At 40.8% G+C, this 23,020-nt stretch overlaps 1 protein-coding gene across 1 annotated transcript in view; it reads right to left on the bottom strand.

Moving 5' to 3' along the window:
- PHF21B (PHD finger protein 21B) overlaps positions 1-23,020 on the bottom strand; it is a gene marked incomplete at its 5' end in the record, with an annotated part of 87,669 nt that overhangs the window by 7,837 nt on the left and 56,812 nt on the right. Inside the window, 4 exons of the mRNA XM_070754718.1 lie at positions 13-88; positions 3,114-3,272; positions 11,132-11,154; positions 15,270-15,324. Coding sequence (XP_070610819.1) covers positions 13-88; positions 3,114-3,272; positions 11,132-11,154; positions 15,270-15,324 — 313 coding nt within the window. The remainder of the gene's footprint in view (positions 1-12; positions 89-3,113; positions 3,273-11,131; positions 11,155-15,269; positions 15,325-23,020) is intronic.

Genomic DNA, 23,020 nt, shown 5'->3' with positions numbered 1-23,020 from the left:
TTCAGCACATACCTGTTTTATGAGTAACGTACGATTGCACCACAGCCAGGGTTCCAGACCAGGGGACACTGTCATCTTTCTTTAACACCTACAGGTTTCAGATAATAACAAGCTTTCAGCAATTCAAGGACACAGCTAGGACACAATATTTGTGAGCACCTCGTCATCTCCTCCCCCCTCCAGTTTTCTTAATCAAAAGTTGATCATATCAGAAATACCCAACAGTTACACAAAACTGGCTCCAGTGGTTTGCAAAATAAGAATTCGTGGGAGATCATATAGCGGTGGGGTGGGGGAATGTAAAAACTCCCTTATCCTCTGTTTTATCCATCTAGCAAATACCTCCCCAAGCTACTCAAACTGATTGCAGGCCGCCATATAGGCAGTGTCCAAACTGTGTAAATATATTTAGTTGTGTCTGTGTTGACAATAAAATATTTTGTTATTATCCTAACCACTAAAGTAGGGATGATTTTTCACTTCCCACTGCTGCTACTTTGCAGATGTGAGTGCGCCCGGCCTCCAGCGCCTGTGCGTTGCTCACATGTGAGTTTTCTGTACATGCGCCAAACCTCAAGAATGTGCACAAATAAGATAGCATAGAGCCAGGGTGGCCGAGAGGACGTAGGCCCATCTACGATTTCAGCTACCAGTTCGGCCGAACCAGGCCGAATCGGCTAAATACAGTGATACCTTGTCTTACAAACTTAATTGGTTCCGGGACGAGGTTCTTAAGGTGAAATGTTTGTAAGACGAAATAATGTTTCCCATAGGAATCAATGGAAAAGTGATTAATGTGTGCAAGCCCAAAATTCATCCTTTTTGCCAGCCGAAGTGCCCGTTTTTGCGCTGCTGGGATTCCCCTGAGGCTCCCCTCCATGGGAAAACCCACCTCTGGACTTCTGTGTTTTTGAGATGCTGCAGGGGAATCCCAGCATCGCAAAAACGAGCGCTTCGCTGGCAACGGAAGTCCGGAGGTGGGGTTTCCCAGCGAAGGGAGCATCAGTGAAATCGCAGCATCGTAAAAACACGGAAGTCCAGAAGTGGTGTTGCCCATGGAGGGGAGCCTCAGGAGAATACCAGCAGCACAAAAACGGGTGATTTGCTGGCAATGGAAGTCCGGAGGCAGGGCATCCCAGCGGCAGCGGTGTGTTTGTAAGGTGAAAATAGTTTGTAAGAAGAGGCAAAAAAATCTTAAACCCCAGGTTTGTATCTCGAAAAGTTTGTATGACGAGGCATTTGTAAGACGAGGTATCACTGTACTACCACTGTACTAAAGATATCTTTTGCCTTGCCTCAAGAGAAAATTTGCTTCAGGAACCACTATTATTCTGATCCTGCTAAAATGAACAAAAAATATCAGGGAATGATAAACACGCAACAGATATCCCTGTGAGAAGCAGAGCATAAAAAGTAATTGGAATCCCTCATGCAAATTTTATTTCCTACACAGGTCGTCCCTGAGTTATGTCATATAACCAGTTTTATGACCTTTTTGTGGCAGTTGTTAAGCAAACAGCACAAGTTATTACAATGCTTCACCATTGGTGTGATTTTGCCCAAAAATGGAAGTAATGGTGGGGGCTTTGGCAAAAATATCATAATAAAATATAGTCGTGTGACTGCAGGATGTTGCAAATGGCAATGTCCAGTCATGTGATCACAAAAACATAGAAGATTTTTATATTAAGGGTTTTAACCATTTTAGTCATTGGATGTGTACTGTGCTTTGTTGTTTTGAGCCGCTCTGAGTCTTTGGAGAGGGGCGGCATACAGATCTAAACCCCACCTCCGGACTTTCGTGTTTTTGTGATGCTGTGATTTCGTTGAGGCTCCCCTCGCTGGGAAACCCCACCTCCGGACTTCCGTTGCCAGCGAAGCACCCGTTTTTGTGCTGCTGGGATTCCCCTGCAGCATCGGAAAAACACAGAAGTCTGGAGGTGGTGTTTCCCATGGAGGGGAGCCTCAGGGGAATCCCAGCAGCGCAAAAACAGACGCTTCGCTGGCAACAGAAGTCCGGAGGCGGGGCATCCCAATGGCGGCGGCTTGGGTTTGTAAGGTGAAAATAGTTTGGAAGAAGACGCAAAAATTTTTTAAACCCCAGGTTTGTATCTCGAAAAGTTTGTATGACGAGGGGTTTGTAAGATGAGGTATCACTGTACTCTGTTTCAACTCTGGATATGACACATCGGTTATTTCTTCCCCAGCTGATTAGGAATCTTATAAAGTGAGTGTTGTGGTTGTTTCTGGGCCAGCTCCTGCCCTAAGGAATGTGGGGATGGATGTGAGTGAATCCTCCCAGTGTCAAAGGCCTGTTTTACTGCAGACTGCTTCGGGCAGTGAAGTATCGTCGGAAGCAGGGAGTGACTGTGAAATGGGGCCCTCGGAGGGGTCATGGCAGACAGCCAATTAGGAAGCCATTCATCCTCCTCCTTATCTTCACTGGACTCTGATGAAGAAGCAGTCATAAACGCACGCATGCGAAGGGCCATGAATAGGAGAGAGCAGCTACGTAGGTATTACAAGAGACAACAGAGTTCGCCTGTGGTTGGGTGTGGTTCAACTAATTAGGGCTGCTGTTAAATGGGCACCGTGCCAGCCTCTCAGTGTGTAAGATTATCTGTTTGTGATAGTGGATTGTGGCTTGACTCTCTGCATTCTCCAAGGACTCTGTGCTTTGATATCAGGATTCTGAACGTAAATCATTGTTAAACGTGTGAGTTGGACAACGTCTGAAGGAGAGTAGCTGTGACGACTTCACAGCTACTTGTTAATTGCTTTGAGTTTGTTGTTTCTGTTTTTTCACTGCCTTCAAGTCTGTTTGTTTTTGAAAGTGAGCCCTTTGACTACAAAAAGGGGGTTTTGCTTCTATTTTTCTGTGGATAAAGAAAGTATTCTTGACTTTTCCCGTGTGTGTGTCTGTTTTTGCTACCTTTGCATTTAATTAGAGGCTCATGCAGAGAGCCAGCAGAACAAGGAGCGTGGCTATTGAGGTAATAATTTACCCTCAAATGGAAAAGAAAGGTTTTGTGGAAAGATGAATATATCATACAACTCTATCTTATCAAAATTAGATGTTCTTCGTTTAATACCTGCAGTGCCAAGTAGCTCACCTTTTCTTGGCACTTGGGACAGACCCATACTCCTTTAGGAACGGTTTTCAAGGGAGGATCCAAGCAGCTGAGGTGGTAGGCCCTGGAGCATGTTCCACAAGGTTGTAGGTTGGCACCATGCTTGCATGCTGAACAGTATTCCTCGTGGCTGACCTCGTTCTGAAAGATGGCAAAGGTAAAGTTGAAGCAGTTCCTCAGAAGCAGAAATAGGTTTTCCGGGCCCGCATTTTACTAAACAAGCACCAGTAGACCATCATATCCCTCAACATTTCATTAATACACTTGTCGAGGTGGTCTCTGAGCTGGGTTGTTTTCTTGGAGACCTTTCATTACTAATACTAATCAACAGGAAAATATTTATAACTCAGGCTTGAGCTGCCGATCAGTTTCCGGTCACAATTCAAAGTGTTGGTAATGACCTTTAAAGCCCTACATGGCATTTGGCCAGAATACCTCTGGAACTGCCTTCTACCGCACGAACCCCAGCGGCGGATAAGGTCCCACAGAGTTGGCCTTCTCCAGGTCCTGTCGACCAAACAATGTTGTTTGGCGGGCCCCAGGGGAAGAACCTTCTCTGTGGCGGCCCCGACCCTCTGGAATCAACTCCCCCTGGAGATTAGAATGGCCTCCACCCTCCTTGTTTTTCGCAAATTGCTCAAGACCCACCTATATCGCCAGGCATGGGGGAACTAAGATACCTCCCCCAGGCTTTTATACTTTATGTTTGGTATGTATGTGTTGTATGGTTTTAATTGCTGGGGTTTTATATATCTTTTTCTTTTAATATTAGATTTGTTTCACTGTTATATTGTCTTTCTTGTGTACACACAGAAACATTTAGATTGAGATTAGTTGTGACTAACTACTCAGACACACAAGAGATATCCTAACTTGAATTTACTTTGAGAAATAATGTATTCAGATAGTCTAAAGTCATACACATAATAAGTCAGAATAACAATCTAAATATTACCAAGTACATAGTCCTTCTTACCAGTTGTCTTTGTCATAATCAGTAAACAAAGATATCAAGCCTAAACACATTTTAACTGTAATACATGACTACAATACAGGGAGATTGCAGAGAAAATGCAGAGCAAACCTAATACTGATTAGCCAGACAGAAAAACAGAGAGGGTGACTTAGAGAAATAAGCTATGAACTCCAGCGCCCTCTTGTGGCAGTCTGCAACCGCCTCAGCTAAACAGACATAGCTCAGTTATATAATACATATTGTTGGTTTAGATATTGCCAACCCAACCATGATGGACAGGGTCCTAACACATACCATTCTTCTTTAGTTGTGATCCCTTCTTGTGGCCACAAAGAGCAGTGGGACTTTTGGAAGGTGGATATATATGGCAACCCATGCAACTGGGAAACTTTAAATGGGTCGCTGAAGGTGGGGTGGGGAGGGGTAATTCAGAAAGGACCCATAGAGAGGGTGGCAAGGGTCCCTCCAGGTGCATGGCTAAGCCTGCCTGTCCCCCGCAGGGCGGAATACAAATCTAATAAATTATTATTATTATTATTATTATTATTATTATTATTATTATTATTACAGTATTATTGAAGTGAGAGGCCCTTGGTACTCGCTGAGCTGGGTTGTTTTCTTGCAGATGTTTCTGCTAGTATTCATGATGTTACCTAGTTTGGGTAATGAAACATCTGCAAGAAAGCAACCCAGCTCAGAGAGGACCCAGAACCTCTCATGTCAGCCCTGAGCTACAAATATTCTCCTCTAGCTCCCACTGCCCAAGGATATGCTGATACAGTTCTACAGAGGAATCATTGAGTCTGTCATCTGCACCTCCGTAACTTGTTCGGTGCTGCAACCCAACAAGACCGACACAGACTTCAGAGGAGAATCAGAACTGCAGAAAAAACAATTGCTGCCAACCTGCCTTCCATTGAGGACCTGGATACTGCACGAGTCAAAAAGAGGGAGGGGAAAATATTTACTGACCCCTCGCATCCTGCACATAAACTGTTTCAACTCCTACCCTCAAAACGTCACTACAGAGCTCTGCACTCCAAGGCAACTAGACACAAGAACAGTTTTTCTCCAAACGCCATCACTCTACTAAACAAATAATTCCCTCAACTCTGCCAAACTATTTACTAAGTCTGCACTACTATTACTATTAGTCTGCTCATCGTTCCTGTCATCCATCTCCTCCCACGTATGACTGTAACTTGTTGCTTGCACCCTTAAGATTTATATTAATGTTGATTGATTCATGATTGCTTATTTGTTCCCTATGACAATCATTAAGTGTTGTACCACATGATTCTTGACAAGTGTATCTTTTTCTTTCATGTACACTGAGAGCATATGCACCAATGCAAATTCCTTGTGTGTCCAATCTTACTTGGCCAATAAAAAATTATATTCTATTCTATTCTCCGATAGAATTCTATTTTATTCTATTCTATTCTACTCTCCGAGTCTTCGGAAAGGGGTGGCATACAAATCTAAAAAAGTCCCAGCGACCGATCAGGTCCCACAGAGTGGGCCTTCTCCGGGTCCCGTCGACTAAACAATGTCGTCTGACGGGACCCAGGGGGAAGAGCCTTCTCTGTGGTGGCCCCGGCCCTCTGGAATAAACGCCCCCACCCTCTTTGCTTTTCGAAAGCTCCTGAAAAGCTACCTATGTCGTCAGGTATGGTGAAACTGATATACCCCTTAGCTACTATGGTTTTCTATGTATGGTTTGTTTAGGTTGTGTGATTGTTTTTTATAATAAGGGTTTTTTAAATTGTTTTTTAATATTAGATTTGTATATTGTGTATTGTTGTTGTGAGCCGCTTCGAGTCCTCGGAAAGGGGCGGCATACAAATCTAATAAATTATTATTATTATTATCATCATCATCATCATCATCATCATCATCATCATCATCATTATTATTATTATATTATATTATATTCTTTATTCTCAAGCTTTCCTCAAAGGATTGCATCAAAGATAACTACTTAATTATCACTATGCCTTTCAACACAATATGAATGTCTTTAGACAGGGTGTGAAAGCAACTACAGGTTGTCCTCAACTTACAACAGTCCATTTAGCGACTGTTCAAAGTTACAACAGCACTGACAAAAGTGGTTTACAACCATTTTTCACATTTATGACCACAGCCGCATCCCCATGGTCATGTGATGAAAACTCAAACACTGGACAACTGGTTCATATTTATGACCAGTTGCTGTGTCCCAGGGTCGCCTGATCCCCCTTTGCAACCTTTCAACCAGCCAAGTCAATGGAGAGGCCAATGGTGGCAAAAAAAAAGTTAGTAAAATGGGGCAAAACTCACTTAACAACAGAAATTTTGGGGGCCAGTTGTGGTCGTACGTTGAGGACTACTCTACACTGAAGGTTTCTATTAATGTAGCTGCCTTAATGGTTCAAAGAAGTGTGCTCTGTCCTTGTCAACATACTCTGCAAATGCCTGTATCCCTAATTGACAACGCAATGAAAATGCCAGATTAGGGAATTTAATAGATTAAGGGAACTAGTAACTCAGAGTATTGTGAGATTTGGAATAATTGGTACGATTGGACTGGTAACAAAGGCAAAGAGAGGAATAAAATGTGAAATAATATATTAAAAGGAATATATAAACATGTAATGTAACATATGTATCTATAAAGAGGTGATATAAGAAATATAACAAACATAAGAAATTGGGCACAGATCTGTATTAAACTATAGAAACGTTGTTTTTAAAAACTTGGGAAAACTAATAAACTTTATTTAAAAAGAAAATACCAAACACAACAGCTGTGAAAGATCGAAATTAAACACTGGGAATTGTGATGAAATTAATCAAAAATAGAACTGCCCCTGTTGCATTGTCCTAATGCATATATTAATTATCTATCTCAAAAACAGAATTTTAAAGGCTTTTCTTTTTTTAAAAAAAGATAGTCATCTATCTTTGCTTCTCAGAATGATAAAGGAACTTTTTTTTAAAAAAACCTCTCAGAATGGAAAGGCTGCAGCATTACAGTTTGATTAAATAATTGATTGATTGATTGATTGATTGATTGACTGACTGTCTGACTCTGAAAAGACACTGGGCAATTGAAGTTTTTAAAAATATATAATTTAAAAATAAAATAAAATTAAGAACTTAGGTGCCTTAATTTACGGGAGTGCTTCCTTCCTCATACCTCGTTGCGGCCAATAAGGGCCCACAGAGTTGGCCTTCTCCAGGTCCCGTCCGCCAAACAATGTTGGCGGGCGGGAACCTCGGGGAAGAGCCTTCTCTGTGGCGGCTCCGACCCTTTGGAACCAACTACCTCCAGAGATCCGCATTATCTCCACCCTTCTGTAAAGCCATTAAGACCTGGCTTTTCCGGCAGGCCTGGAATTAGGCTGATTGCAGATATGTATGTTTTTTATATTATTGTTATTATTGATTTTTATTACAGTGATACCTCATCTTACAAACGCCTCGTCATACAAACTTTTCGAGATACAAACCCGGGGTTTAAGATCTTTTTGCCTCTTCTTACAAACTATTTTCACCTTACAAACCCACCGCCGCCGCTGGGATGTCCCGCCTCCGGACTTCCATTGTAAGCGAAGCACCTGTTTTTGCGCTGCTGGGATTCCCCTGAGGCTCCCCTCCATGGGAAACCCCACCTCCAGACTTCCGTGTTTTTGTGATGCTGCAGGGGAATCCCAGCAGCGCAAAAACAGGTGCTTCGCTGTCGAGGGAAGCCTCAGTGAAATCGCAGCATTGCAAAAACACAGAGGTCCGGAGGTGGGGTTTCGAGGACTTCGGTGTTTTTGCGATGCTGCGATTTCACTGATGCTCCCTTCGCTGGGAAGCCCCACCTCTGGACATCCGTTGCCAGCGAAGCGCTCATTTTTGCAATGCTGGGATTCCCCTGCAGCATCGCAAAAACACAGAAGTCCGGAGGTGGGGTTTCCCATGGAGGGGAGCCTCAGGGGAATCCCAGCAGCGCAAAATTGGGTGCTTCGGCTGGCAAAAGGGGTGAATTTTGGGCTTGCACGCATTAATCGCTTTTCCATTGATTCCTATGGGAAACGTTGTTTCATCTTACAAACTTTTCACCTTAAGAACCTTGTCCCAGAACCAATTAAGTTTGTAAGACAAGGTATCACTGTATTAGATTTTAATTGTTTTTATTGTGGTTGTATTTATTCCATTGTTAGCCGTTCAGAGTCCATTTGGAGTGAGCGGCATATAAATACAATTAATTAATTAAGCAGGACAAGATAGAGAAGTCTGCAAGCAACATCAAACTAGGGAGAGACTTGTATGTGCATAAAGATAACCGGATGGGGTTGATCTTTCTTTCTCCTAATGATCGTCCAGGGAAAAGGACTGGAGAAGCTTCAAGGCCAACCAAACTGAATTAAACTCCTATTTCATGGATACGCTTACAACAAAATATCAGAAGAAAAGTGCAATTGTAAGGCTGGGAATAGCAAAATGTCTTTCTTATTTATCTTTGCAAGCCACTAAGGGAGCTTTTTGGAGATTGAAGCCTGAAATATAAATGCTGGGGGGAAAAAATAACCCTAGTATCTCAAAATAGTGTGTCAAGTTAAATTGCTTTGCTAATCTACTGGCAATGTTAATTACTACTAGGAGAATTAACTCTATTAACTTTTCAATTCGTGTATTTTGCAGTTCAAAATAAATGTGACATACTAATTTGGCTTTTGGCTTTTATATAGAAAGATAAACATAATTTCAAAATTATAGAAATGAGTTCATGAATTTACTGTTTTGTTTTTGATTTAGGCAAGTTGTGATTCACACTAAAACCATCAGTTACATGAAACGTGGAAGTCAAGGGTGAGTTCCTCCCGGTTTGGACCAGATTGCCCAAACCGCTAGTGACCTGCTGGTGATGTCACTGAACTGGATTGGCTGGTGAATTTTTTTAAAATTGTTTTGGAGGTTTTTCCTGTTCTGTAGCTTATAGCATGGCCCTCCCACCAGTCTGCAAGTTTATACTGACCTTTATTCCTTTGCCTGAAGCACAGCTGATCAGTTCCTCAGCTGTGTTTCGGGCTAATTCCAGCTACTGAGCATGCGCGGAAGCCAAATTGCACAAGGCAATGCGTGCATGCGCAAAATGTCGCAATGCGAACCAATGGCAAAGGTAAAGTGTTGGTTATGACCTATAAAGCCCTTTATGGCATAGGACTGGAATATCTCGGGACCGCCTTCTGCCGCAAGAATCCCAGCGACCGGTTAGGTCCCACAGAGTTGGCCTTCTCCGGGTCCCGTCGACTAAACAATGTCATTTGTCGGGACCCAGGAGAAGAGCCTTCTCTGTGGCGGCCCCGACCTTCTGGAACCAGCTCCCCCCGGAGATCAGAACTGCCCCCACCCTCCTTGCCTTTCGTAAAGTTCTTAAGACCCATCTCTGCCGTCAGGCATAGGGGAACTGAGACATCTCCCCCGGCCCTATACAGTTTATACATGGTATGTTTGTGTGTATGCTTGCTTTTAACAATGGGGTTTTTAGTGTTTTTAAAATTATTAGATTTGTTCTTACATTGTCTTTGTTATTGTTGTGAGCCGCCCCGAGTCTACGGAGAGGAGCGGGCATACAAATCTAAATAATAATAATAATAATAATAATAATAATAATAATAATAATAATAATAATAATGGTACCAGTGCAGTGGCCCGAGTCTGCAGAGAGGGACAGTGTACAAATCTAATAAATTATTATTGTTGTTGTTGTTATTGTTGTTGTTATTGTTATTATTTTATTATTATTATTATATTATTATATTATCATTATCATTATCATTAAATAGAACCCACCCAATCCGAGTGAGGCAGAATAAACCACTCTTGTCTTCCTGAAACGGCAACACAACCTGTTACAATCCAGCTTCACCGGTTGTCCTTAACCATCTACGCTGGAGTAGTGACTATATTCTGGCAAATCCAAAATCTCTAACAGTGATTCTCCATTTTGGCAACTTTAAGGTGCGTGAACTTCAACTCCCAGAATTCCCCAGAAGAGAGGGAGGAATCCAATTTAACCCTGTAGCTCCTGGTCCTGTCCATTTTATGAAGCTTTTCCCAGCTCATGATGCTGCGAAAAGTCCAGGTGGCTCATAAATCAATGGGACTAAGATCCTGGCAGTAAGGAAAGCGTGTTGCAGGATTCACATATAGAAACATAGAAACATAGAAGTCTGACGGCAGAAAAAAACCTCATGGTCCATCTAGTCTGCCCTTATACTATTTCCTGTATTTTATCTTACAATGGATATATGTTTATCCCAGGCATGTTTAAATTTATCTACCATGTCTGCTGGAAGTTTGTTCCAAGGATCTACTACTCTTTCAGTAAAATAATATTTTCTCATGTTGCTTTGGATCTTTCCCCCAATTAACTTCAGATTGTGTCCCCTTGTTCTTGGGCTCACTTTCCTATTAAAAACACTTCCCTCCTGGACCTTATTTAACCCTTTAATATATTTAAATGTTTCGATCATGTCCCCCCTTTTCCTTCTGTCCTCCAGACTATACAGATTGAGTTCATTAAGTCTTTCCTGATACGTTTTATGCTTAAGACCTTCCACCATTCTTGTAGCCCGTCTTTGGACCCGTTCAATTTTGTCAATATCTTTTTGTAGGTGAGGTCTCCAGAACTGAACACTGTATTCCAAATGTGGTCTCACCAGCATTCTATATAGCGGGATCATAATCTCCCTCTTCCTGCTTGTTATACCTCTAGCTATGCAGCCAAGCATCCTACTTGCTTTCCCTACCGCCTGACTGCACTGTTCACCCATTTTGAGACTGTCAGAAATCACTACCCCTAAATCCTTCTCTTCTGAAGTTTTTGCTAACACAGAACTGCCAATACAATACTCAGATTGAGGATTCCTTTTCCCCAAGTGCATTATTTTACATTTGGAAACATTAAACTGCCGTTTCCATATAAATTACTCTTCGCGAGGAAACACGCTATGATTGAAACAACCTGTAGTAATGGCCAGAAACGTACCTTCCAACATGGATCCTCATTGGCTGGCATTGTGAGGAAGGGCAAACACAGGTTAGTAGAAGCGAGGTTAGATTTGCAGCTTAGTGGGTAGCAGCTAAATGATGATCCAAATGTATCATACACAGTTGCTATCGACACAAAGGTATTTTACAATCAACTCAACCTGCATTTTCTTTTATTTTCATTTTGGCAGGCATAAACAGTGTTTCCATCCAATTTAGCAACTTTTAAGATGTGTGGACTTCAGCTTCCAGAATTCCTCAGTCAGTGTGAAAAAAAACCCTGATATGCAATCTCAATATATTCCCCATTTTTGTGTGATTCCTGTTTTGGAACCATGGAAATTATACTCAGTAATCATCCATAAAAATACAGTGGTACCTCATCATAAACAATGTCGGTTGGCGGGACCCAGGGGAAGAGCCTTCTCTGTGGCGGCCCCGACTCTCTGGAACCAACTCCCCCCAGAGATTAGAACTGCCCCTACTCTCCCTGCCTTCCATAAACTCCTTAAAACCCACCTTTGCCGTCAGGCATGGGGGAACTGGAACACCTCCCGCGGGCATGTACAATTTATGCATGGTATGTTTGTGTGTGTGCTTGTTAGTAAATGGGGTTCTTTTTAAAAAAACTTTTTAAAATATTTTAAATTTATTTGGATTTGTTACGATTGTTATATTTTTGCTGTGAGCCGCCCCGAGTCCGCGGAGAGGGGCGGCATACAAATCTAAATAATAAATAAATAAAAATAATAATAAATAAATAAATCATACGAACTTAATTGGTTCCAGGAGGAGGTTCGTAAGGTGAAAAGTTCGTAAGATGAAACAATGTTTCCCATAGGAATCAATGTAAAAGCAAATAATGCGTGCAAATCCTTCAGGAAAATCCCAAACTTTAGAAGGGAGGCGAACAGAGGGCAGGGAGGAGCAGCTAAAGGGGGCGGGTGGAAGAAGCAAGGCTAGGCTAAAGAGTGAGTGGGAAGGAAGAAAGGCAAGGGGGTGCCCCTCCCTTTTCTTTCTTCAAAAGACAGCCTTTCAGTGCCTCTGCAAGCACCTTGTTCTCTGCAAAAAATTTCCTCCCCCAAGCTGCCCCTCCCTCCTCCCTTTTCTTTCTTCAAAAGACACCCTTTCAGTGCCTTTGCAAGCACGTTGTTCTCTGCAAAATGTTTCCTACTCCAAGCAGCCCCTCCCTTTTCTTTCTTCAAAAAAGGGGGGGAAAAGAAACCCCTTCATCCCAGCAGCAGCTGCTTGGGTTCGTAAGGTGAAAATAGTTCGGAAGAAGAGGCAAAAAAATCTTAAACACCAGGTTCGTATCTTGAAAAGTTCGTTAGAAGAGGCGTTCGTAAGATGAGATACCACTGTAACAGGTATTGGTTGATCAGCTAGGATTATGAAAGATGGCAATAGCAACAGCACTTAGACTTATATGCCACTTTACAGTTCTTTACAGCAGTGTTTCCCAACCTTAGCAACTTGAAGATATTTGGACTTCAACTCCCAGAATTCCCCAGCCAGCAAACGCTGGCTGGGGAATTCTGGGAGTTGAAGTCCAGATATCTTCAAGTTGCCAAGGTTGGGAAACATTGCTTTACAGCCCTTTCTAAGCGGTTTTCAAAATCAGCATATTTCCCCCAACAATTTGGGTCCTCATTTTAATGACCTCGGGAGGATGGGTCAACTTTGAACCAGTCAGAATCGAACTGCTGGCAGTTGGCAGAATTAACCTGCAATACTGCATTCTTTTTATTTATTTATTTTTGTCCAATACACAATGAGGGTTTTAGTGGGTATATATCTATATACAGGTAGTAAAATACATGATGAAGGTTATAGAGGAGATACTCATAGTGAAATATATCTAAGAAATAATAGAAAAGAAGATATAGTAGTAGAACATATCAATGAAAGAATAGAAGAAGAGATATAGGAATAGAGGAAAGGTATAGGAGATATAGGAGAGCAATAGGACAGGGGACGGAAGGCACTCTAGTGCACTTGTACTCGCCCCTTACTGACCTCTTAGGAATCTGGATAGGTCAACCGTCGATAATCTAAGGGTAAAGTGTTGGGGGTTTGGGGATGACACTATGGAGTCCGGTAATGAGTTCCACGCTTCGACAACTCGGTTACTGAAGTCATATTTTTTACAGTCAAGTTTGGAGCGGTTAATATTAAGTTTAAATCTGTTGTGTGCTCTTGTGTTGTTGTGGTTGAAGCTGATTCTAATCACTGTGCTACCAAGATCAGAGATCAATGTCTTTTCCCAAAAAGCTTAGTAGAGGAAATGAGCATATGTGGCAATATATATAAAATAAGATATATAAAATCTCCTGAAACACTACCCCATTCTGGAAGCATTTGTCCATGTTAGGCACAAGATTAGTTCCATTTGAATAACACCAAAGTTACACCTTCCAAAAACTGAAGGTAACCACAAAGAACGGAAGATTTGATGTTAATTTTAAAAAACCCAACAACTACGTGTTTTATCTATGATACAGTCTTGAGCACAGACTTCAGCAACTGCCTCATTTAGCAAGAGTTCAAAGTTAGGATAGGAATGGAATACACTTTGTGACCAATCCTCACATTTATGACTTTCACAGATAAGCAAAAATGAAGGGAGATTATAAGCAAAGTTGTGGGTTCACTTAGCGGCCATTTTGCTTAGTAGCTTAGTTGATCATCCCAGTTGTGGTCACTAAACAAGCATTATCTGGACTAGGATTTTGTTTTCTTTCCAAATTTGAGGACTCGTCTTTTTTGCTCTTGCTAAATATTTCATAATTTTCCAATGAAAGCAAACATTTCAGTTTCTACCAGTAGTACAATTGCAATACAGCTAGGTATTACTAATAGTATGATGTCTACAATGCAAACATCCGAACAAGAAATTACAATACTTATTCAAACCATGCTGTTTAGAATAAAACAAGAACTACCAGTTTTTCCAAAAATATTTTTAAGATTAGTGTTCCCTCAATTTTCGCGGGTTCGAACTTCGCGAATAGCCTATACCATGGTTTTTCAAAAAATATTAATTAAAAAATACATCACGGGTTTTTTTTCTATACCACGGTTTTTCCCGCCCGATGACATCATACGTTATCGCCAAACTAATAATTTTTGCAAATAAATAACAAAAAAATTAATTATTGTTAATAAATAATTATGTTTATAAATATCAGGATTACTAAGTGTCTTATTTAACGGTGAGTACCAGTAATAATGGTGAGTAAATGGTTGTTAAGGGAATGGGAAATGGTAATTTAGGGTTTTAAAGTGTTAAGGGAAGGCATGGGATACTGTCCATAGCCAAAAATGGTGTATTTACTTCCGCATCTCTACTTTACGGAAATTCGACTTTCGCGGGCGGTCTCGGAACACATCCCCAGCGGAAATCGAGGGAACACTGTACTAACTTTTGCTATAGTATAATTTTACACATTTAAGGGTCAAGTGTCAGATATACAGCAACGCAGCTATACAGTGTTGCCTCAATTTTCGCGGGTTCGAACTTCGCGAATAGCCTATACCACGGTTTTTCAAAAAATATTAATTAAAAATACTTCGCGGTTTTCCCCCCCTATACCATGGTTTTTCCCACCCAATGATGTCATATGTCATCGCCAAAGTAATAATTTTTGCAAATAAATAACAAAAAAAAAATAATTGTTAATAAATAATTATGTTTATAAATATCAGGATCACTAAGTGTCTTATTCAATGGTGAGTACCAGTAATAATGGTGAGTAAATGGTTGTTAAGGGAATGGGAAATGGTAATTTAGGGGTTTAAAGTCTTAAGGGATGGCTTGTGATACTGTCCATAGCCAAAAATGGTTTATTTACTTCCGCATCTCTACTTTGCGGAAATTCGACTTTCGCGGGCGGTCTTGGAACGCATCCCCCGCTGAAATCAAGGGAACACTGTATTCCCAAATAAAATTTCAGTATCAAGGACTTCAAATCTATTCTCTCTTGTTCTAAGTTTGTAGTTTCTGCAAGATTTCGATCTCTCTGAAATCTAACGGCACATGGCAAATCTAACGGCAGAAGACACTAGAACTGACAAGAAACTGTTTTATTCATGTGTTTGAAGTGCTGATCTTCCATTCAATAACTTGAAGAGCTTACCTCTTGCGGAGAGGAAAAAAGGGTTGTTCAAATAATTTGATGCAAGGCGTTTCCGCTGAAAAACAAGGGGAAAAAATCCACATATTTATATGAATGGCAGGTCTTGCATTGATTTCTGAAAAATCCAAAGTAGCGCTTTCTTCTAAAGAATTTAACCCAAAACTTAAATGCGTAGTACGTTATTATGTGTATGTTTGTAGAAAAAGCACCAAATGTTTGCAATGTATTCTTTTTAACTTTAGTCAATTCATTTGAATCAACGTGTGAGCAACATTCCTCTGGTTGTGCAGTGACAATAACTGGGTCAAATTTCTTTTGTATTGGGGCGTACATAAGTGCACTGGTGTGCCTTTCGTCCCCTGTCCAATTGTCTTTCCTTTCTCTCACTTATCATATATATTCTCTTTCTTCCATATATCCTGTCCTCTAAGTTCACTTTTACCCTTATACAGTATATATTACTACATGTCTATTTTTCTTCCTATGTATTTGTGTATTGGACAAATGAATAAATAAAATAATAAATAAATTTTAAAAAATGACTCATTGCCCCTTCAGGGGATTTATTCCCCTTGAGATAAGGAGATGCTGTAGGGCAGAGGTGTCAAACTGGCAGCCTGTGGTCCAGATGCGTCGTGTGCAGGCCACACCCACCCCAGGTCCATCCGCATAGTGGAAAACATTGCGGTACATCACGTGACGGCAACGTGAGGCAGCTTGTTTGACACTTATGCTGTAGGACCAGCAGTGGGCTATGAGCTGGAACGCTAAATTGTGCTCACCAGCACGGCTCTTAAGTGCTTACGGGGGCAAGCGCGATTTTGCTTCTGCACCTATGGAAATCGCACATGGAGCCGTAGGTGCGCCCATGTTTCGGTGAGGTTTTCCCTGCGACCCTGTGTATGATTTTTCTACCTCCACAGGTGCAGAAGCAAAATTGCATTGGCCCTGCAAGCACTTACGAGTCGCCGCGGTGAGTGCAATTTTGCATTCCGGCTCGTAGGCCACCGCTGTGTAGGACCTTTAGTTCAATTGAGAATATCAATATCCACGGGATGGAAATTGATGAAGAGACAAAATGGTCCATACATAAAAGGCATGGGACTAGTATCACAATATCATGTTTGCCATCTTGCCCATTCTGACACTTCCCCAGAGATAATTTGATAGAAAACATCTTTAAATTTCATTCCCTCAAGAGTCAGGGTCCCAGATTTTGGACAAATTCTTTAAGTCAGCCCATTTGAGGCACCTTGGTTCAAAATCTGTTGCCCTATAGTGGATCTTTTCGCACAATTACATGACAAATAGACTTTTAGTAGTACGGTATATGGATTCTTGTATTGTTTTTATCCTAATCAAAAACATTGCTTCCGTTTCAACAAAATTTTGTACATTATTTTATTTTATTTTTAAAATCTTTTTTGTTCTATTAGTTGACAAATTTAGCCTGACTTTAAATGTATTCATTTATTCATGCTTGTGTTCTAATTGCAGGAACTGAAATTAAATCTGAGGAATCTAAAACCATAAATTTATTTTAATTGGTTTCCTCTTTTAGGAATGACCTCATTGTATAAATCTTTTAAATAAGGTAGTCCTGTCATCTTTCTAATAGTGGGTACTGTCTAATTTAACCTTCATCATAAAAGGCATGATGAAATAAAAGGGCTACAGGAAGAGGGGTGGAGTTGATATAGAAGCCCATCTTTTTTTAAATGTTGAAATTTTGAAGAAACAGACTTTGAGTATGTTGCAGGTTTTTTATGAATGTTTTTGGAAAAAATAAAGTGCCCTCATTTTTGCTGCTAACATACTTCTAGATACAGTGGTACCTCATGATACGAACCCCTCGTCTTACGAACAACCCGAGATATGAACCCGGGGTTCAGAAAATTTTTGCCTCTTCTTACGAACTTGTTTCTTCTTACGAACCCGCCGCCGCCGCCAACAAGCCCCGCTGCCCGGCTGTCGCTTTTTGAAACAGCCGGGGGGCTTCCCAGCAGCCTCCTGAACCCGAACGCCAAACCCGAACTTCCGGGTTCGGCGTTCGGGAGGCCTCCGAGAAGCCCCCCAGCTGTTTTAAAAGGTGACAGCCGGGCGGCGGGGCTTCCCAGCGGCCTCCCGAATGCTGAACCCAGAAGTTTGGCAAAAGTTCGGGTTCGGGAGGCTGCTGGGAAGCCCCCCGGCTGTTTTAAAAGGTGACAGCCGGGCGGCGGGGCTTCCCAGCGGCCTCCCGAACCCGAATTTTTGCCGAACTTCCGGGTTCGGCGTTCGGGAGGCCGCGTTTTTTTTGCGGGGGTTTTTTTGTGGCATGGATTAATGGATTTTACATTGTTTCCTATGGGAAACAATGTTTCATCTTACGAACTTTTCGTCTTACGAACCACCCCCTGGAACCAATTAGGTTCGTAAGATGAGGTATTACTGTACTTGCTTAACCAAAGTGTTAATTCTTTCGTAACAAGCCAAAATATTGTTAGTCGTAGCAAGAGTTAATGTTTTGAATTTCGAGGACTACTTCAATTCGGTTTTTATAGAGAATCTTTTAATTTATTCTTGCTTTTTTCTATTTATTTTTCAAATTTTCTATGCCCATCTTATGGTTCAGAGACTCTTACTAATCATTTCTTGACATTATTTTTCAGTTGTATTTACTCAGTTTTGTTTGGAAGTGATATAGGAACAGAAGTAGTAGTGACACTTTTACTTCTTTCATCTGCTCAAGTGAGTAATTAATTAATGCTTTAGGTTCAGTTGAAATAATTTGCCGTTTTGCGCAGGTCTCTCTGAATGGGTGTTGGATCACTGATATTAACAGTCTGGTCCAGTAACGTTTTCCAATTATAGAGCAAGAGCTGGGAAAAAAGCTATTTCAAATTAAGCAATTAGCTATTAAAAATTGCCTACGAGATCAAACTGTAAGTTAAGTGGCCACAAAGTGCCTGAATGTCAGTATTTCTTTATCAGTGTTGCTCATGAAGAAATAAATCAAAGATACTAACTGAATACAGTGGTACATCTACTTATGAACTTAATTCGTCCCATGACCAGGTTCTTAAGTAGAAAAGTTTGTAAGAAGAAGCAATTTTTCCCATAGGAATCAATGTAAAAGCAAATAAGGTGTGCAACTGGGGAAACCACAGGGAGGGTGGAGGCCCTGTTTCCTCCCAGGAGATTCCTAGAGAGGCCCCACAGAAGCTTCTCCCCGCCTTTTCCAGCCCTGTTTCCTCCCAGGATATTCCTAGAGAGGCCCCACAGAGGCTTTTCCTCGCCTTTTCCGGCCCCGTTTCCTCCCAGGAGATTCCTAGAGAGGCTTCTCCCTGCCTTTTCTGGTTACAGTTTCGGAGGCTCAGGTTTGTAATTGGAAAATGATTCTTGAGAAGAGGCAAAAAAATCTTGAACACCTGGTTCTTAGCTAGAAAAGTTTGTAAGTAGAGGCGTTCTTATGTAGAGGTACCACTGCACAGTATTTTTTAGAGTATAAAACACACTCCCCTCCCCACCCAAAAAAACCTGAGTGGAATTGTCTGTGCATCTTATACTCCGTGTCAGGATTCCAGGTAACATCCAAAACTAAATCAGAATCCGAAGCAAAGTACAGTAGTCCCTCACCTATCGCTGGTGTTACGTTCCAGACCTGGCCGCGATAGGTGAAATCTGCGATGGGGAATTTATCGACTGATACTACTTATTTAAGTATTTATATTGTAATTGTTTGGTAAGTTTTCATTGTTTTAAGTGTTTATAAACCCTTCCCACACAGTATTTATTTTAGATACAGTATTTAAATACAGTATTTACAATTTTAGATTTTTTTTTTTTTTTAAACCTGCCGATCGAGTTCGGCGGGCTGTTTAAATCTGCCGATCGACTTCCTCAGAAACCCGCGATGAAGTGAAGCCGCAGTAGGTGAAGCGTGGTATAGCGAGGGACTACTGTATTCCTCAAAGTTCCAATTTATTAACAGAGCTATGTTGGTACATCTGGGTGAAAGCCGAATCGGAAGTCCCTTGGGTTTCACCACCCAGTTGAAAGTTCAAGCCCTTGCCCCCACACCCTCAAATCCATCACATAGTCCAATCTCCATTTGCCATGCTGGCAGGGTCCACCCATCTCCTTCTGTGCAGGTGCAGAAGAGCTTCCTAGGAAGAATTTTCTATGGCCGCATGCCAACAACTTCAAACAATCCCCCCTCCCATTCTCCCACAATACAAAATAGTAGAATAGTATAAAGCAGTGATGGCAAACCTATGACACGAGTGCCACGCGTAGCACGCAGAACCATTTCTGCTGGCACACAAGCCATTGCCCTAGCTCAGCTCCAAAGAGTATGGGCTCTATACAGTTTATACATGGTATGTTTGTATGTATGCTTGCTTTTAATAATGGGGTTTTTAGTGTTTTTTAAATTATTAGATTTGTAATTACATTGTCTTTGTTATTGTTGTGAGCCGCCCCGAGTCTACAAAGAGGGGCGGCATACAAATCTAAATAATAATAATAATAATAATAATATTAATAATATAATAATAATAATGTGCATGCTGGTCAATTGATTTTTGGCTCACATGGAGGCTATGGGAGGGCATTTTTGGCTTACAGAGGGCCTCCTGGGTAACGGGGGAGGGCATTTTTACCCTCTCCAGACTCAAAGGAAGCGTCTAGGTCTACCGGGCCCATCAGAAGTTGGGAAATTGGCTATTTCTAGCCTCCAGGGGGAGGCTGTTTTCACCCTCCCCAGGCACTGAATTATGGAAGTGGGCACTTGTGCATGCGCGATAGCTCGTGTACACACACTTTTGGCACCCATGGGAAAAAAGGTTCGCCATTACTGGTATAAAATGCGGCAGGGCTAAGATCCCAATTAAAATAACTTCAGTCTGACACCCCAAATATTGTTTGTGGAGGGAGCAGGGGGTTGACTGGCGTGGATCAGCTGTTCTAGAACGGACCACAGAGGTGGTGGTCAATAGGCCTCACTGAATGGGCAGTGTCAAATGGCTGGTGTTTAACAGGCGGCGAATGGGCAGAAGTGACAAATGGGCAGCAGTGAATGGGCCGCGCTGAACAGAGAGCAGCGAATGGGCAGTGCCAAACAAGCAATGGTGAATGGGCCATGCCAAATGGGTGGCAGCAAACGGGCCACGTCAAACGGACAGCAGCACACCAGATGAATACCGGATGGCTGCTGGGAGGCAAAGGAAGATTCTCTCCCCCCACACACACACTTGTTTTCCTCCCCAAAAGCTAGGTCTGTGTTATATTCTGGAGCGTCTTATAGTCCGAAAAATATGGTAAGTGATAAACAGCTAACTCTACTTTTATTTAAGGCCACTTCTGGTAGCCAAAAGCATGAATAGTTTTGTAGATCTCTCTTCTGGGGGCTATTTATTTATTTTATTTATTTATTTATATATATTTTATAATATTTATTAATTAGATTTGTATGCCGCCCCTCTCCGTAGACTATGTCCAGTTTCTTTCATTCTTTGCCTTAAATTAGTCAAAAGATAACAGGTAGGGCCAACTTTATTCTTTTGTTTATTCGTCTGTTTATTAAACACACATATATTGTTGATTCAGTTCGAAAAGAACTGAAGAAGCCTGTTGAATAAGAAAGGAAATGTCTTCAAAGAAAAACAAAGAGCAGATGATTTTTGAAAAAGGACCTTTGGGAAACCCAGAGATTTATTTTCCAATGGGCATCTATCTATCTATCTATCTATCTATCTATCTATCTATCTATCTATCTATCTATCTATCTATCTATCTATCTATCTATCTATCTATCTCTTTATCTATCTATCTATCTATCTATCTCTTTATCTATCTATCTATCTATCTATCTATCTATCTATCTTTTTATCTATCTATCTATCTATCTATCTATCTATCTATCTATCTATCTATCTCTTTATCTATCTATCTATCTATCTATCTATCTCTTTATCTATCTATCTATCTATCTCTTTATCTATCTATCTATCTATCTATCTATCTATCTCTTTATCTATCTATCTATCTATCTATCTATCTTTTTATCTATCTATCTATCTCTTTATCTATCTATCTATCTCTTTATCTATCTATCTATCTATCTATCTCTTTATCTATCTATCTATCTCTTTATCTATCTATCTATCTCTTTATCTATCTATCTCTTTATCTATCTATCTATCTATCTATCTCTTTATCTATCTATCTATCTCTTTATCTATCTATCTATCTATCTCTTTATCTATCTATCTATCTATCTATCTCTTTATCTATCTATCTATCTCTTTATCTATCTATCTATCTATCTATCTATCTCTTTATCTATCTATCTATCTATCTATCTATCTATCTATCTCTTTATCTATCTATCTCTTTATCTATCTATCTATCTATCTATCTATCTCTTTATCTATCTATCTATCTATCTATCTATCTATCTCTTTATCTATCTATCTATCTATCTATCTATCTCTTTATCTATCTATCTATCTATCTATCTATCTCTTTATCTATCTATCTATCTATCTATCTCTTTATCTATCTATCTATCTATCTATCTATCTATCTCTTTATCTATCTATCTATCTATCTATCTATCTATCTCTTTATCTATCTATCTATCTATCTCTTTATCTATCTACCTATCTATCTATCTACCTATCTATCTATCTATGTATCTATCAATCTATCTATCTATCTATCTATCTATCTATCTATCTATCTATCTATCTATCTATCTATCTATCTATCTATCTATCTTTGTCCAATATACAATACATATGGAAGAGAATAGACATTAAGTAATATATATAACGATAGAAAGTAAAAAGAAGAGAAGTAGATGGGAGGGAGAGAATATATATGATATAAGAGATAAGGAGAGAATATATATGATATATGAGAAGAGGAAAGACAATTGGACAGGGGACGATAGGCACATCAGTGCACTTATGTACGCCCCTTACTGGCCTCTTAGGAACCTGGAGAGGTCAATCGTGGAGAGTCTAAGGGAGAAATGTTGGGGGTTGGGAGTTGACACTATTGAGTCCGGTAATGAGTTCCACGCTTCGACAACTCGATTGTTAAAGTCATATTTTTTACAGTCAAGTTTGGAGCGGTTACTATTAAGTTTGAATCTGTTGTGTGCTCTTGTGTTGTTGCGGTTGAAGCTGAAGTAGTCGTTGACCGGAAGGACGTTGCAGCCTATGATCTTGTGGGCAATACTTAGATCGTGTTTTAGGCACCGCAGTTCTAAGCTTTCTAGACCCAGGATAGTTAGTCTATTTTCGTAGGGTGTTCTGTTTCGAGTGGAGGAGTGAAGGGCTCTTCTGGTGAAATATCTTTGGACGTTTTCGAGAGTGTTGATGTCTGAGATGTGGTGTGGGTTCCAGACAGATGAGCTGTATTCGAGGATGGGTCTGGCATGGGTTGGATTGTTACATGTTGTTTTTTATCATTGTTGTTAGCCGCCCCGAGTCTGCGGAGAGGGGCGGCATACAAATCCAATAAAAAATAATAATAAGAGCTGGACTGGGGAAGAAAAGAGTTCCTTCCAAGTTACAATCCTGACTAGAGTCAACGTTTTGAGTCAGGAATTACCAGGGGAAAATAAAACCTTCTTCAGCATGTTCAGCAGTCTCCAGCGGGATTAGAGCTCTGGGAGACAAGGGAATAGTGATCTGGCTCAAAATATGGTTGGCACCTGTTGTGATTCAGTCTGAGGCTCCTCAGGGAACGGCTGGACCTCTGCC

Source organism: Erythrolamprus reginae, chromosome 6 (assembly GCF_031021105.1).
Source record: "Erythrolamprus reginae isolate rEryReg1 chromosome 6, rEryReg1.hap1, whole genome shotgun sequence".
NCBI lineage: Eukaryota > Metazoa > Chordata > Lepidosauria > Squamata > Dipsadidae > Erythrolamprus > Erythrolamprus reginae.
The sequence above is the reverse complement of the archived record's forward strand: the minus strand, read 5'-3'. Positions and strand labels throughout refer to the sequence as shown.